Genomic DNA, 12,116 nt, shown 5'->3' with positions numbered 1-12,116 from the left:
AGAATCTGCCTCTTTTCCAAAGTTTTCAAAGTCCCCTTACCTCTACAAAATATAAATAACAAACTTTACTGCAGAAAAAAAGTGCAAATGGAAACTTTCCTTGACAAACTCATGACACGCACCTATAAGTGTCCTGTATAGGTGGTAGGGTGGGGGTGGAGTGGGGTAGAGGGGTGTTAGGGGCGGGGGGGGGATACAGAAAGGTGAAGGAATATCTGCAATTCTTTGTTTGAATTGGAGGCGCCCACTCCACATCTGATCCAGAATCATTCCTACAAGAATATACAAAGATATTACATAAGTGACAATAATAAATGCAAAGCTTTTGATTTTATCAAAATGCTTAATAAAATACGTGTATATGTGTTTGTATGAGTTGGTCAACAAACATCAGCTTCAAAGAAAATGTTACATACTTGAACAAGAACAGGTCCTCTCTGTCGAGAAATGTATCCTCCTCAGCTCAATCATAGCTCTCCGTCTCCAACAAATCCCCATCCCAACTCTGCCAGAATCTCTTCAACACCATAAAATACTTTCTTATTTGGTTTCTGGTCTTGTTTGAAAGCGATTTTAAAGACTTTTAAAATTTTACATTTTATTGTTTGGCTTGCTGTTGCCAAATAGAATTTGGCATTGTCTCTTTACTTCAGCCACATGCATCTTTCTGAGGCAAGCTCCTTGTTTACATTTTGCCTTCTTAGATTTGTGTCATCACAAATCTCATCACCTAATTGGTCTACAGACTTGATAGACATATAATTGGAAAGCATATGTCCAGAAGGATCATATTTTCATTATTTTGTATTATTTTAATTATTTTAAAAAATCATTTTATTTATTTTGACTTATTTTTTCCAAGCACTCTTTAAACAAAAATGAGGATTTTGTGTGGAGAGCCATACTTCCTTGTCTGGCTGGTACATAGGGGTACATCTCCAGTGTCAGTCAGCTTGTTGTTTCTGCCTGTCTGAGATTAAGCCATTTAGTATCTTATATATTATATTCCAAATTTCAGTGATCGGTGAGAACCAGAATAGGAAACTGGGCTCCATCTAAACAGTGCCGCCATTCTTCAAACACAGTCTTCATGGCAAGTAATTCACTGTTGTCATAGTTTTGCTCTGTAGGAGTGAGTTTACAGGAATAGAAAGCACATGGGTGGAGCTTAGTGGGGGATCCCCATCGTTTCAACAACAATGCTCCACCCACCTTAGAAGTATACCCCTCAACTACAAAGGGATGACAGAGATTGGGGCAGTAGTGAAATGTTTTTTTGAGCTGAGAGAATGCTGTGTTTGCAGCATATGTCCATCATAGATTGCAATTTTTCTTTGAGGAGGTTTTTGAGCAGGGCAGCTAAAGTGCTGAATCCCTGTATGAAGCGGCAAAAAAATTGTGAAGCCATTGTAGTTCTGAATCCCTGTATGAAGCGGCAAAAAAATTGAAGAAACCATTGAAGTTCTTTGATAGTATGAGGCTGAAGCCAGTTGATCACTGCCTTGATTTTGTGATTGTTCATACTGACACAGTGTTCAATCAGCATATAGTCCAGGAACGTCACCCCTGTACAATGTAAGGGACATTTTTGAGTTTGACATAAAATTACTCTCTTTGAGTCTATTGAGCACTTGCTGTACATGGTGAATGTGGTCCTCAGAGGTTTCAGACTATACTAAACTGTCATCTATATAAACTAGCATTTATTCAGCATCTCAAGAAATACATCATTAACTAAAGACTGGAACACAGAAGGCGTATTAAAGTGTTAATGAATTTACAGTATTAAAGTATTTTCCCTATCTTAACCTTGTAGCCTATTAGCAATTAAGCTAATAGCAATGAAGCTATTATTATTTACTATTTTAGCAATGAAGCTATAATGAAACTAATATTGTCTTTTTGTAAGTTGTCGGACATTGTTGTGATGTTTTAACAAACACACTCTTGATAGTGACTGATGACTTTTTGTGCATTTGTTTTTGTGCATTTGTGAAGTTTTTGGGCACTTTGGAGATGTCTAGGACACAATCCACTTTTGTGTTCCCTTGGGGTCTTCAAATGCAGACTGAAGACTCATCTATTTGTGAAATAATTAAATGATCATTGATCCTGCACATGTTGAGTAACTGAAACACTAGTATTTATTGTAGGGTATTGTTTGTTATTGCACTTATCATTATCTGAGACAGAGTTTATATGTGTTTTGCAATTGTATGCATTAGCATTGATCCCTATTTCAACCTTTTTCCAGTTCAATGGTATCTTGAACTATAACCTACTGTACTGGCTATGATACATGCTATGAGTTAATGATAAAGCACTTTTGTAAGTTGCTCTGGATAAGAGCATCTGCCAAATGCCATAAATGTAAACGTAATTTAATGTATATGCATTGTTCATAGTTCATTTCATCTGACAAGACCCTGGAGAATCAGGAAATGTGGGGCATGACTGAAATTTCATCTCCAGCATCCAAATACCTAAATGATGGGGAAAAAAGATGTGAATGAATGTCTTGAAATTGGAGGGGTGTTAACTGAACTGTATGGAATCACCTGGTACTCATAGTGTCCAACTGTGGTGACAAAAGCAGGTTTCCATTCATGTCCTTCACATACCAGGTTATGGGTACTGAGAAGATCCAGCTTAGAGAATAATTTAGCTTCATGAACTTGTTCTATTGCAGTAGGCACTAGAGGGAGAGGGTAGCATGTTTTTAATGGTGATGGCATTAAGACCCCAGTAATCTATACGTGGACACAAAGTCCTTTGTCTTTCTTTTCAATTAAGAAAAAGAGAGTTTGAGGGTCTTATGTAACCAAACACTAATGTCTCCTGAACTTATTTCTCCATGGCTTGGATCTTTGGGAGAGATAGACAGTAAACCTGACTTCTAGAGGGAGTGGTACCTCCAAAGAGGTCAATAGCACAACAGAAGGACAGTGGGGATTTAGTTTGGATGCCTGACTTTTATTAAAATCATCATACTCAAGGAAGAACTACATTACATGGGTCACTTGAACTAAACATTGTGTGACTAAACATTGGCAAAAACAGTTCCTTAACTGCCAGCAGGGAGTTTCAGAATGTAAATGCACACTGTAAGAGTAAGTGGGATAGTGGATTGTGTTATTTTTCCTGTACCCAATGGTCAACCATAAATTCCCTTTACGGAAATGACAGGTTTGTGTTTGACTAAAGGGATTCCCTATGATAGTGCCAAATCCAAATAAATAAAGTTTCTGACTGCTTCAGAGTCGACTAGGGCTGAAAGAAAAAAGAAGAGTTAGCCCAACATAGTCTGACCACGACTGACAAATACTTATCAGACGGAGATGGAAAACTTGCACTACTCACCTGCAATAAAGTCAGTGGGTTAGAGCTAAACGGACAGCTGAAACAGAACTAACTGGGGTTACCATAATAAAGGCAGAGTCCGTCTTGTCATTTCTTATTCCTTTCCTCTGGAGTCAAATGAGCTCTGCCTATTTCCATAGCCTCTGGGTAGCTGTGATGAATCATCTCTTTCAGATGAGAAGCAGCGGGACTAGAGAGGTTTCTTCTTGATCAAATAAGATTATCCAGGTGGATGGACATATTAATAAGATCAGACAGTGTAGCTTGATTATCCTTACAGGCCAACTTCGGGGAGCCAGGGTCTGGAAACCGCAGTTTTGTCCACTGGCTGTGATGGAGTAACTGCTCACCTGGGTCTTTACCATTATGAGAGGGCTGGAACAACTCTAAACAGCCTCTCAAAGCTTGAGTAGGTTTGTGTGTCTGGAGTCTGAGCCTCCCAAATAGCAGTGGCCCATGTGAGAGTCTTACCAGTAGTCATATTATGAAGATTATCTTAGACATGTCCATGGGGATCACTCCTTGGCTGTGGCTAAAATACAGGTAGCACTGAAGTAAGAATCCTTTACATTGGCCATGGGTTCAATCAAACTTATCTGGGAGGGCAAGCCATAAAGGTGAATCCATGCCTTTGCAGAACTCAGAATGGGTAGCAGCAGTGGCAGCAGGTGAGACAGGAGAGAGAGTGGCTCTCATTCTGCAAGCTTTGGTCAAGCTTTCCACAGCACAGTGTAGCTGGTAGAGATGTGTCTCAAAAGAACCAATGAGTCCTTGTGCCTGAAGAGTGTGTTACATTTCATGCAGCCCTGCTAGATCCACAGAAGGCAAAGTATTCTGTAATGAATTAGACTCAGACACAGAAGAGGGACACATGTGCAGGACATTTTACTAGACAAACCAGACAAGGGCCAGAGGCAGGAATCTGAGGTCAGACAAGTGAGGGTAAAAAATGCTGGGATCAGATAGTGGTAGCAGTACAGAAGGGCAAGGCAAATATCCAAAAAAGAACATGTATGTAGTTTGTTGGTCATTGTAGGTGTTAGCATCAATGTTCATGGTCTTGCTCATGTTTATGCTTTGTGCTCATGCATATGTTTTTGTGCTTGTTTAGCATTCATTGATTGTATCACACTGCACTGTTTCTTTTATGTGAGTGCCATAACATTTATTGTTTCTTCATGTCTCTGCTAGTGTAAATAAATTTCTGTCTTCATCGAGAGACGTTTGTGCGCCCTGCTCCTTCCCCTGCGGCACTCGGGCCATTACAAAAAAAATGTACTAGACTTGAAACCATGCATGATTTTCATACATGGTAGTGAAAACTGAGCCATATTATGGTCTGAAATTATACAAGAAAGATGAAAACAATTGTATAATTTATGATTGGTTAGCATTAAAGCTATGATTAGTAGATTGCCACTGAGTTTAATAACTAATACCACCAAAATTGACCTGAGCAAGTGTTTCAATTATGAACAATACTAAACCAACTATACATGGAAATACTACCAGAAACACTGAGACAAGTAATGAACGTTCAGTACCAGATCATGCAACATAGGCTAATATCATATCTCTCATTATAGGCTAATAAACATTACACTGATGTTTAACTAGTATATATTAGACAGACAGGTCATGTGTGCACTACACAAAAGTCTAATGCTAAAGAAGCAGTAGCCTGCTCATATGCAGCTCTCTCTCTCGTTACTCAGACACCAAGCAGCTGCATAATCAGGGCTTTATCAATTCAGTTTCTTTTAAAGGGGAAGCATCTTGTACATATTTTGTTCAGATTTTCTATAGCTATCATGATAATATCCTTATCATGAAATCGTGTAGTGAAAATCTGATATGGCAGCCCAAATTTAGTCTAAATTTAATGGCAAACTTCAAATATGCACATATTCTACTACCTAATAAGTGAATTAAAATGCTGCCTCTCTCTGTTAAAAAAAAACAAAAGAAGAAAATGGTATAACTGTGTTCTGTGTATATCTTAAGTGTTGAACACAAAATGATGTATTATGATTCCTTAGCACTGTAACATTATGCACTAACATTTTGTGTTTCACTGAAAAAAATGCCACTAAAAGAGGAAATGAGCTGAAAAAATTAAAGAAGCATGTGGTAAGAGAATGCTTCTGCAGAAAATATTCAAAAATCATTCAGAGATGAAATGGGCAACAGATGAGAACATTGAAGAAATGGACACATGAAGAACAAATACGTTTCATGTCCTCTCCAGGGCCTGGACTATAGGTCTCCCTTCATTCAATCAATCAATAAACATAAAAACAAATAACCTTAAAGGTATTATTAATAGGTTTATGAAACAAACCCCTCTCCTGAGAAAGACTAATGATAAGACAGTCTGAGTCAATGTCCTGTTATTGCCAATATTTAGAAAGTGGTCCATTAATATGAATTAATATGAAATTCTCCTCTAAACATTTCAATCACAAATAAAAAGAAATTTCCCAACCTTGAGAATGTATTATTTAATACTTCTTCCAGACCTGCCCCATATAGTGTAAAACATGAACCCCCCCCCCCCACACACACACACACACACACACACAGAGTACTGTGCAAAAGTTTTTAGGTGTGAAAAATGCTCTAAATTAAGAATCCTTTCAAAAATGGAAGTGTTAATAGTTTATCAATTAACAAAATGCAATGAACGAACTGAAGAGAAATGGATGTAGGTTTCCTCAGATCCTTCTGTGTCTTCATGTAATCCCAGACAGACTTGATGATGTTGAGATCAAGGCTCTGTGTCTTATTGCTGTGCTCAGTCAGCCATGGTGTATGACCTGTGACTTCCGCAACTTCACCTTGGTAGCAGAGTTTGACTGTTCCTCACCCAGTTTTAAGCCTTATACACAGCTGTTTATGTTTCAGTTAATCACTGTGTTTCAACCTACATGTGAAATTGATGATCATTAGCACCTGTTTGGTATAATTGGTTGATCATACACCTGACTATAATCCTACAAAATCCCTGATTTAGTGTACCTATAAGAATGGATGCTGGTTTGAAGGCAAAGGGTAATAACACCAAATATTGATTTGATTTAGATTTTTCTTTTGTTCGCTCACTTTGCATTTTGGAAATTGATAAAAAATAAAAAAAATTATTATTTGTATGTTTGAAAGGATTCCTAGTTTACAGCATTTTTTCACACCTGCCTAAAACTTTTTCACAGTGCTGTGTGTGTGTTATATATATATATATATATATATATATATATATATATATATATATATATATATATATATAATACATTTAAATATATAATATACATTTAATAATGAGCAAAATGTATCTTTTCAGCTTTCAGAAATTTAATCATCAAATTGTTGTGCATTCATATTATAAAGGTCAGTACACTTTCATAATAAGAAGACAAAGGTTGTCTTGAAATGGTGACAAAAGAAAAGTATTAAAATTTCAAAGGGCCATGTGAATGAGTAAGAAATGTTTAAGTATGTTGTTTCAAACTTTAGTGCACACTGTGCTTTAAGCCAAAGACTTGAACAGGATAAGATCTAAAATGAAATATAAAAATGTGATTTGTTTTGATTATCCTAATCATGAAATACCAACAATTAAAAAGGAGTATAGTTTTGCATAATTGAAATCTGTTATGAAAAAACTTAGTTATAATTAATGAAGACAAATTCATCTATAACTAAAGTTATAGAATTAAAGTTACATACCAATACAACATTAAAAGTATTGAGACCAAAAGAGGAAAAAAAAAACCCAACAAATATAATGAATACTGATTACTATAAAATTATGATAAAATACAATAAAATCACACTGCATTCTCACCAAAGCATTAAAAGCAGTTCAATGTCATGAGAAAACATTAGAAAATAATATTATTTACAGTGCATAGTCTGGAGCTGCCCATGTCATTTTCCAGTAAAGGCCACTGGATAATAAAGGCTGCTACTACCTACAGTATAAGCAAAAACATTGTGAACCAATTTAGTTTTTTTTTTTTTTTTTTTATCAATAATCAACATCACTCTCACATTCCATTTAATTCACTTTCATTCCTATTTCATTCATTACTCTCACTCTCGTCCTGTTTCTTAACTCAGTTGACATACTGTTGGTTTAGTGCATTCACTGAATCAGCCAAATTACAAATAGTTACAAAAAAAAGTTTTAGGTCATACAGATTCATAGTTAGATTTCATTGTGGCCATTCAGCAAATGTAATTTAATGCTTCACCGTAGGCTACTTATTTCACACTTATCCTTCCACAGTCTGCTATGTCACATTTTATTGCTTTGAAATACTGCATAAATATCTTAAGAATCTGTATTATTTCTGTTATTTATACATTAATGTGAATAGTATACATGAAAAAGAACAAAAGACTGACACTAGATGCTGTTTCGGGGAAAACAATGTTTTCATAGGAGTGGGAGATGATTTCAATGTTTATACAGACTACGTAAATGTTTCTTTCCTGAAAAGACTAATGAATACTAATAAAAGGAATTAATTGTTCTTCGGAAAATGTGGCAGGACATGATTATGTCTATACAAGTGTGTACGCATAAACCAATGTTTATAAAGAATCCTTACAAATATAGTAAAGACAAAACAAATATTTTATACATTTACATGGGCAAAACTAGGCATATTTTGTTAATTCAGAAAGCTAAATATGAATGCTATTTTGAATCGCAGTGGAAAATAGTTTTGAAGCAACCGTGCTCATTTTAACAAGGAAAAATGTCATTATTAAAGTATTTTTAGATGCCATTATAATCCAGTGTTTTGACAGAGTTAGACTGCATCTGACAATTGTTCCAGTGTGTCCATTTAGTAGGTTCCAGTGTCTTGTCAAATCCAGTGGTTTCATTAAGGTCCAGTGGCTGTTTTTTGAGATGCTATGACAGTATGGCTTCAGTGGCTCAGACTACTACTACTACTACTAATAATAATAATAATAATAAAATTCTTAGTATTTCCAGATGTCTGAATGTATAGATGGGAAGGTTTGTGGGAAGAAATCAGCCTGATATAGTGTTCTAGAGCACAGTATATAGTATAGACATAGTATAAAGCCTGACATAGTGTTCAGGGAAGGTAATAAAGGATGATTTCATCCAAAAATAACGCTGCCCATAATTTTCTTATTTCCAAGCATAACAAGATAAAAAATGTGTTTATGAGCAGGGGGTATCTCATTCCCTTCCAGTGCAGGTTGTCCTAGCAACAGACAAGTCAATATCTTCAATATCTTCCTGCAGGATACAAGTTCATACAAATTGGCAATTAGCCTCATGACAATAATTGTGAAAGACAAGAAAAAAGTACATAAACTCATATACACAGACACATAGAAGCTGTGTGTGTGTGTGTGTGTGTGTGTGTGTGTGTGTGTGTGTGTGTGTGTGTGTGTGTGCGTGTGTGCGTGTGTTTGTTTTGCAGGTGGTCATGGGGTGCGTAATCTTGTAGGCTAAAAGACAAGTCTATTTTGACACTGGAATTTCCATTACTTCTCTCACATTTACATTACATTTTTACATTTATGGCATTTAGCTGACGCTTTTATCCAAAGCGACTTACAATTATGACTGAGTACAACTTGAGCAATTGAGGGTTAAGGGCTTTGCTCAGGGGCCCAATGGTGGCAACTTGGCAGAGTTGGGGTTTGGACCACAAACCATGTATTTAACAGGGCTTCAAAGATGATTCACTATTTTGCCACTTTTAGTCTCACAAAATCACAAATGATGCTAAAAAGGTGTGGATATTAAAATTTTATATTGGGTTCAAATGGTGTATAGAAAATTAAGAGGCTTGGCATTTGCTAATTTGGTCCTCATCAGGTACATCTGCTTTGAATGATGATATAGTAATCAGAGAACTGCATAGTGTCCTGTATATCCTGTTCACCAGAGTCAGAGCAGCTTGTGTCACCCTGTAAAAGTGGAGGAACATTTCAGCAACATGTTTCATTGGAACACAACACACATGACAGAACAGTAGACAATAGAAATTAGAACTTACAAAAAGTGACACCCGGAAATGGTAGGCAACACCTTTAAATGATGCCACTGGAACTGACCACAAGTGACTTGTCCCCTGGAAAGAAAAACATTTAGCACAAAAGCATTTTATTAAAAATTCCCTTAAAGATTATATAGTTAATACATAGCTCAGGGATGTAAGTTGTTTACCTTTGTGAAGGTGTTCTTGGCCTCATCTAGTTCAGGCTCTGTGTGGTTTGGACATAAGCGCCCTCTAGTGATACTACACTGCCACACCCACACAACTTCAGAAGATCTTAAAGAATACGGTTGTCCGGTGAGAAGACAATGGTAAAGTGGAAAGGGTGCATTTACACAGATTGACACTCACACTTACCTCATGTATAGAGTGATGTGGGATATGGATGAATTTTTATTTTCATGCAGAAATATTGTGTAGCTATGGACAAAGTATGCAGAAAAGAGTACAAGAACATTTTAATATCTAAGAGCTCAAATGCAGAATGAAAACAAGATATATACTAGAAATAACAGGTTCTAACTGAGTTACAAAGTACAAGATTACAAAATTTTCTGCTCTCTCTATCTCTGTCCCTGTTTCACACACACAGAAACACACACCTGCATCTCTCTGTTGTGGCACATTTCAATGTCTTCAACTCCTGATTAGTCTCAAGAATGTAAAGTTCCATCAGAGGTGGCTGGAAATTTCCACCTGAATGGGGAACAGCAGCTTGAGGTCACTCAACTCATTATAGAGAAATTTAGTAGAATATATTTCTTTAGGATTAAAAATCAGATTATTCTGGATTAGCATTCATATAAAGTTCAGATGAAATTCCATTATAGGTGTATATGCGCATATGCGTAAACCAATGGGTGTACCTTCTGTGTGTATGTGGCGTTGCCGGCGGGGCAGTGGCTGCTGGCTCTCAGGCAGGCGGTTGGTCGGGTCTCCGTCTGGGGGCTGAGGGGTTTTTTTGGCTTTGTTGAGGAATAGAGGGGCTGAGGTATCGCTCAGCCGGTTCCTGCTCCTGCTGTCCTTATCCAGTGGCCGAGACTTTGCCTTCTTATTTACACTGGCCAGGGTGGGAGTAGGACTACTGGAGACCACTGAGAGAGAGAGAGACAGAATGAAATGGAGATAAGTATCTAATCTCACATTCTGATGATCAATTAAGTTTTCATCTTTTTTTAGATGAGGTTCTTTGTGTGAGAGCTAAGTATACAGGCGATATATACTGAAAGAACACTGGGGGTGAAAGCATCCTTTGCTACACAAGCAGCTCTGTGTAAGTAAGAGAACAAGCCCAGGCCAGAGGCATGCTGAATACAACACCACATGCCCACCAACAGTGCTGTGCTGCAGGCTGTGTCAATCCCCCTCATTCATTCATTCCATCGGAGCGGAAATTATGGGCTACATGCCAAGTTTGTATAGACAGAAGGGTATTTGGAAGGCACGGTCAACAGAATGAAGTCACTCTGTTTTGTTTTCTATTTTAGAAAGTGTGACGTCCTTGCAGTACCTGATGGGGATTGGTTGGTACCAGACAAAAGACTAACAGTAGCTGATTGGTTGGTCCTGGCAGTTGTCGGAGGGCAGCAAGCTGGATGAACAAGCATAGTTGGAGAGGTGGATTTTGTGTCTATAACAGAATGTGTAATTTATTCAAAATCATAATCTCTCAAACCCAGGATATTTTACATTGCATGTAGATACAAAAGAATGTGCATGTGATTATGTGAGCACATATTGTAATTATCTGATATTTAGGTACCTGAGGAGAGAGTGGAGACAGATGCTTTGGGAGAGGAATAGACAGTCTTACGAGATGAGTCGAGAGCAGAGCTTGACCTGCAAGTGTAACACACAGTAACTGATATGTACATCGAACAGTTGCTAAAAGGCCACCCCAAATTGTGATGTGGAAAACATGAAAATTAAATAGGAGAAAATGTATGGAAAAATATTTTAAGACCTTGTGAGTCTCAAAACACTTTAAACTGCCTGGAACTGTGTTAGACTCTGTTTATTTAGTTAATTTTGTCTCCAGAATCTTCACTATTTCACTACTTGTGTGGAGGCCCCTCTAATAAACCATTTGGAAGATCTGAGTCCTAGAATACACACCACTGTATTGGAGAATGTCAGGAAAGGGAAATGCAAGAAAACAGGAAGGACAAACAGCATACCATGGACAGATGGATGGACAGAAAGTGACAGTGGCAGTAAGTAAGGGCATCCAGGAGATGAAGAGAACACACGAGGACACAGAACTACAATCAAATGAACCATAAAGAATGGAAGCATTAGAAGTCAGAAAAGCTAACAGAGATAAAGTCATTCATGAAGGACAGAAAGAACTCCAACAAAAGGTCTGGGAGGTTGTAAAGTATCTGTAAATTAAATAAAATATAACCGAAACATTTAAGACTCAGTTCTAAAGCCAAGATCCAATCATGATGATGAAATGAAAAAAATCATTATTGCTTATCAAAATCACCACAAATGAGGCATTATTATACGATACTGTAAAACATTTTATTTAGTCCACAACTCTTATCAGTATGCCACTGCATAATGACATCACCTATCTAATGTAAAATGTATTTTTACATTGGATTCCAGTTTATGCATCATGAAAGTGTAGTCTAAAACTTTTACCCAAGTACAATTCTTAGACAAATATATGACGTAACAAAAACGGTCCCACATAGTTTTTGAAAC

The 12,116-nt window shown here is 37.0% G+C and overlaps 1 protein-coding gene across 6 annotated transcripts in view; it reads right to left on the bottom strand.

Moving 5' to 3' along the window:
* Positions 1-6,686: 6,686 nt before the first annotated feature.
* The window catches only part of myrf (myelin regulatory factor), a 24,055-nt gene continuing 18,625 nt past the window's right edge, over positions 6,687-12,116 (bottom strand). For 5 of the 6 annotated variants that reach the window (XM_035523834.1, XM_027033224.2, XM_035523833.1 and 2 more), the window contains exons 19-27: positions 11,582-11,665; positions 11,167-11,243; positions 10,915-11,034; positions 10,271-10,498; positions 10,007-10,100; positions 9,762-9,824; positions 9,575-9,680; positions 9,405-9,479; positions 6,687-9,315 (exon numbers count right to left, since the gene is read on the bottom strand). In XM_035523834.1, coding sequence (XP_035379727.1) covers positions 9,220-9,315; positions 9,405-9,479; positions 9,575-9,680; positions 9,762-9,824; positions 10,007-10,100; positions 10,271-10,498; positions 10,915-11,034; positions 11,167-11,243; positions 11,582-11,665 — 943 coding nt within the window. In that variant the 3' untranslated portion in view covers positions 6,687-9,219. The remainder of the gene's footprint in view (positions 9,316-9,404; positions 9,480-9,574; positions 9,681-9,761; positions 9,825-10,006; positions 10,101-10,270; positions 10,499-10,914; positions 11,035-11,166; positions 11,244-11,581; positions 11,666-12,116) is intronic. The other variant, XM_035523838.1, reaches the window with a different exon arrangement.

Source organism: Electrophorus electricus, chromosome 2, assembly GCF_013358815.1.
Source record: "Electrophorus electricus isolate fEleEle1 chromosome 2, fEleEle1.pri, whole genome shotgun sequence".
Classification (NCBI taxonomy): domain Eukaryota; kingdom Metazoa; phylum Chordata; class Actinopteri; order Gymnotiformes; family Gymnotidae; genus Electrophorus; species Electrophorus electricus.
This window is presented reverse-complemented; position numbering and strand designations above follow the sequence as displayed.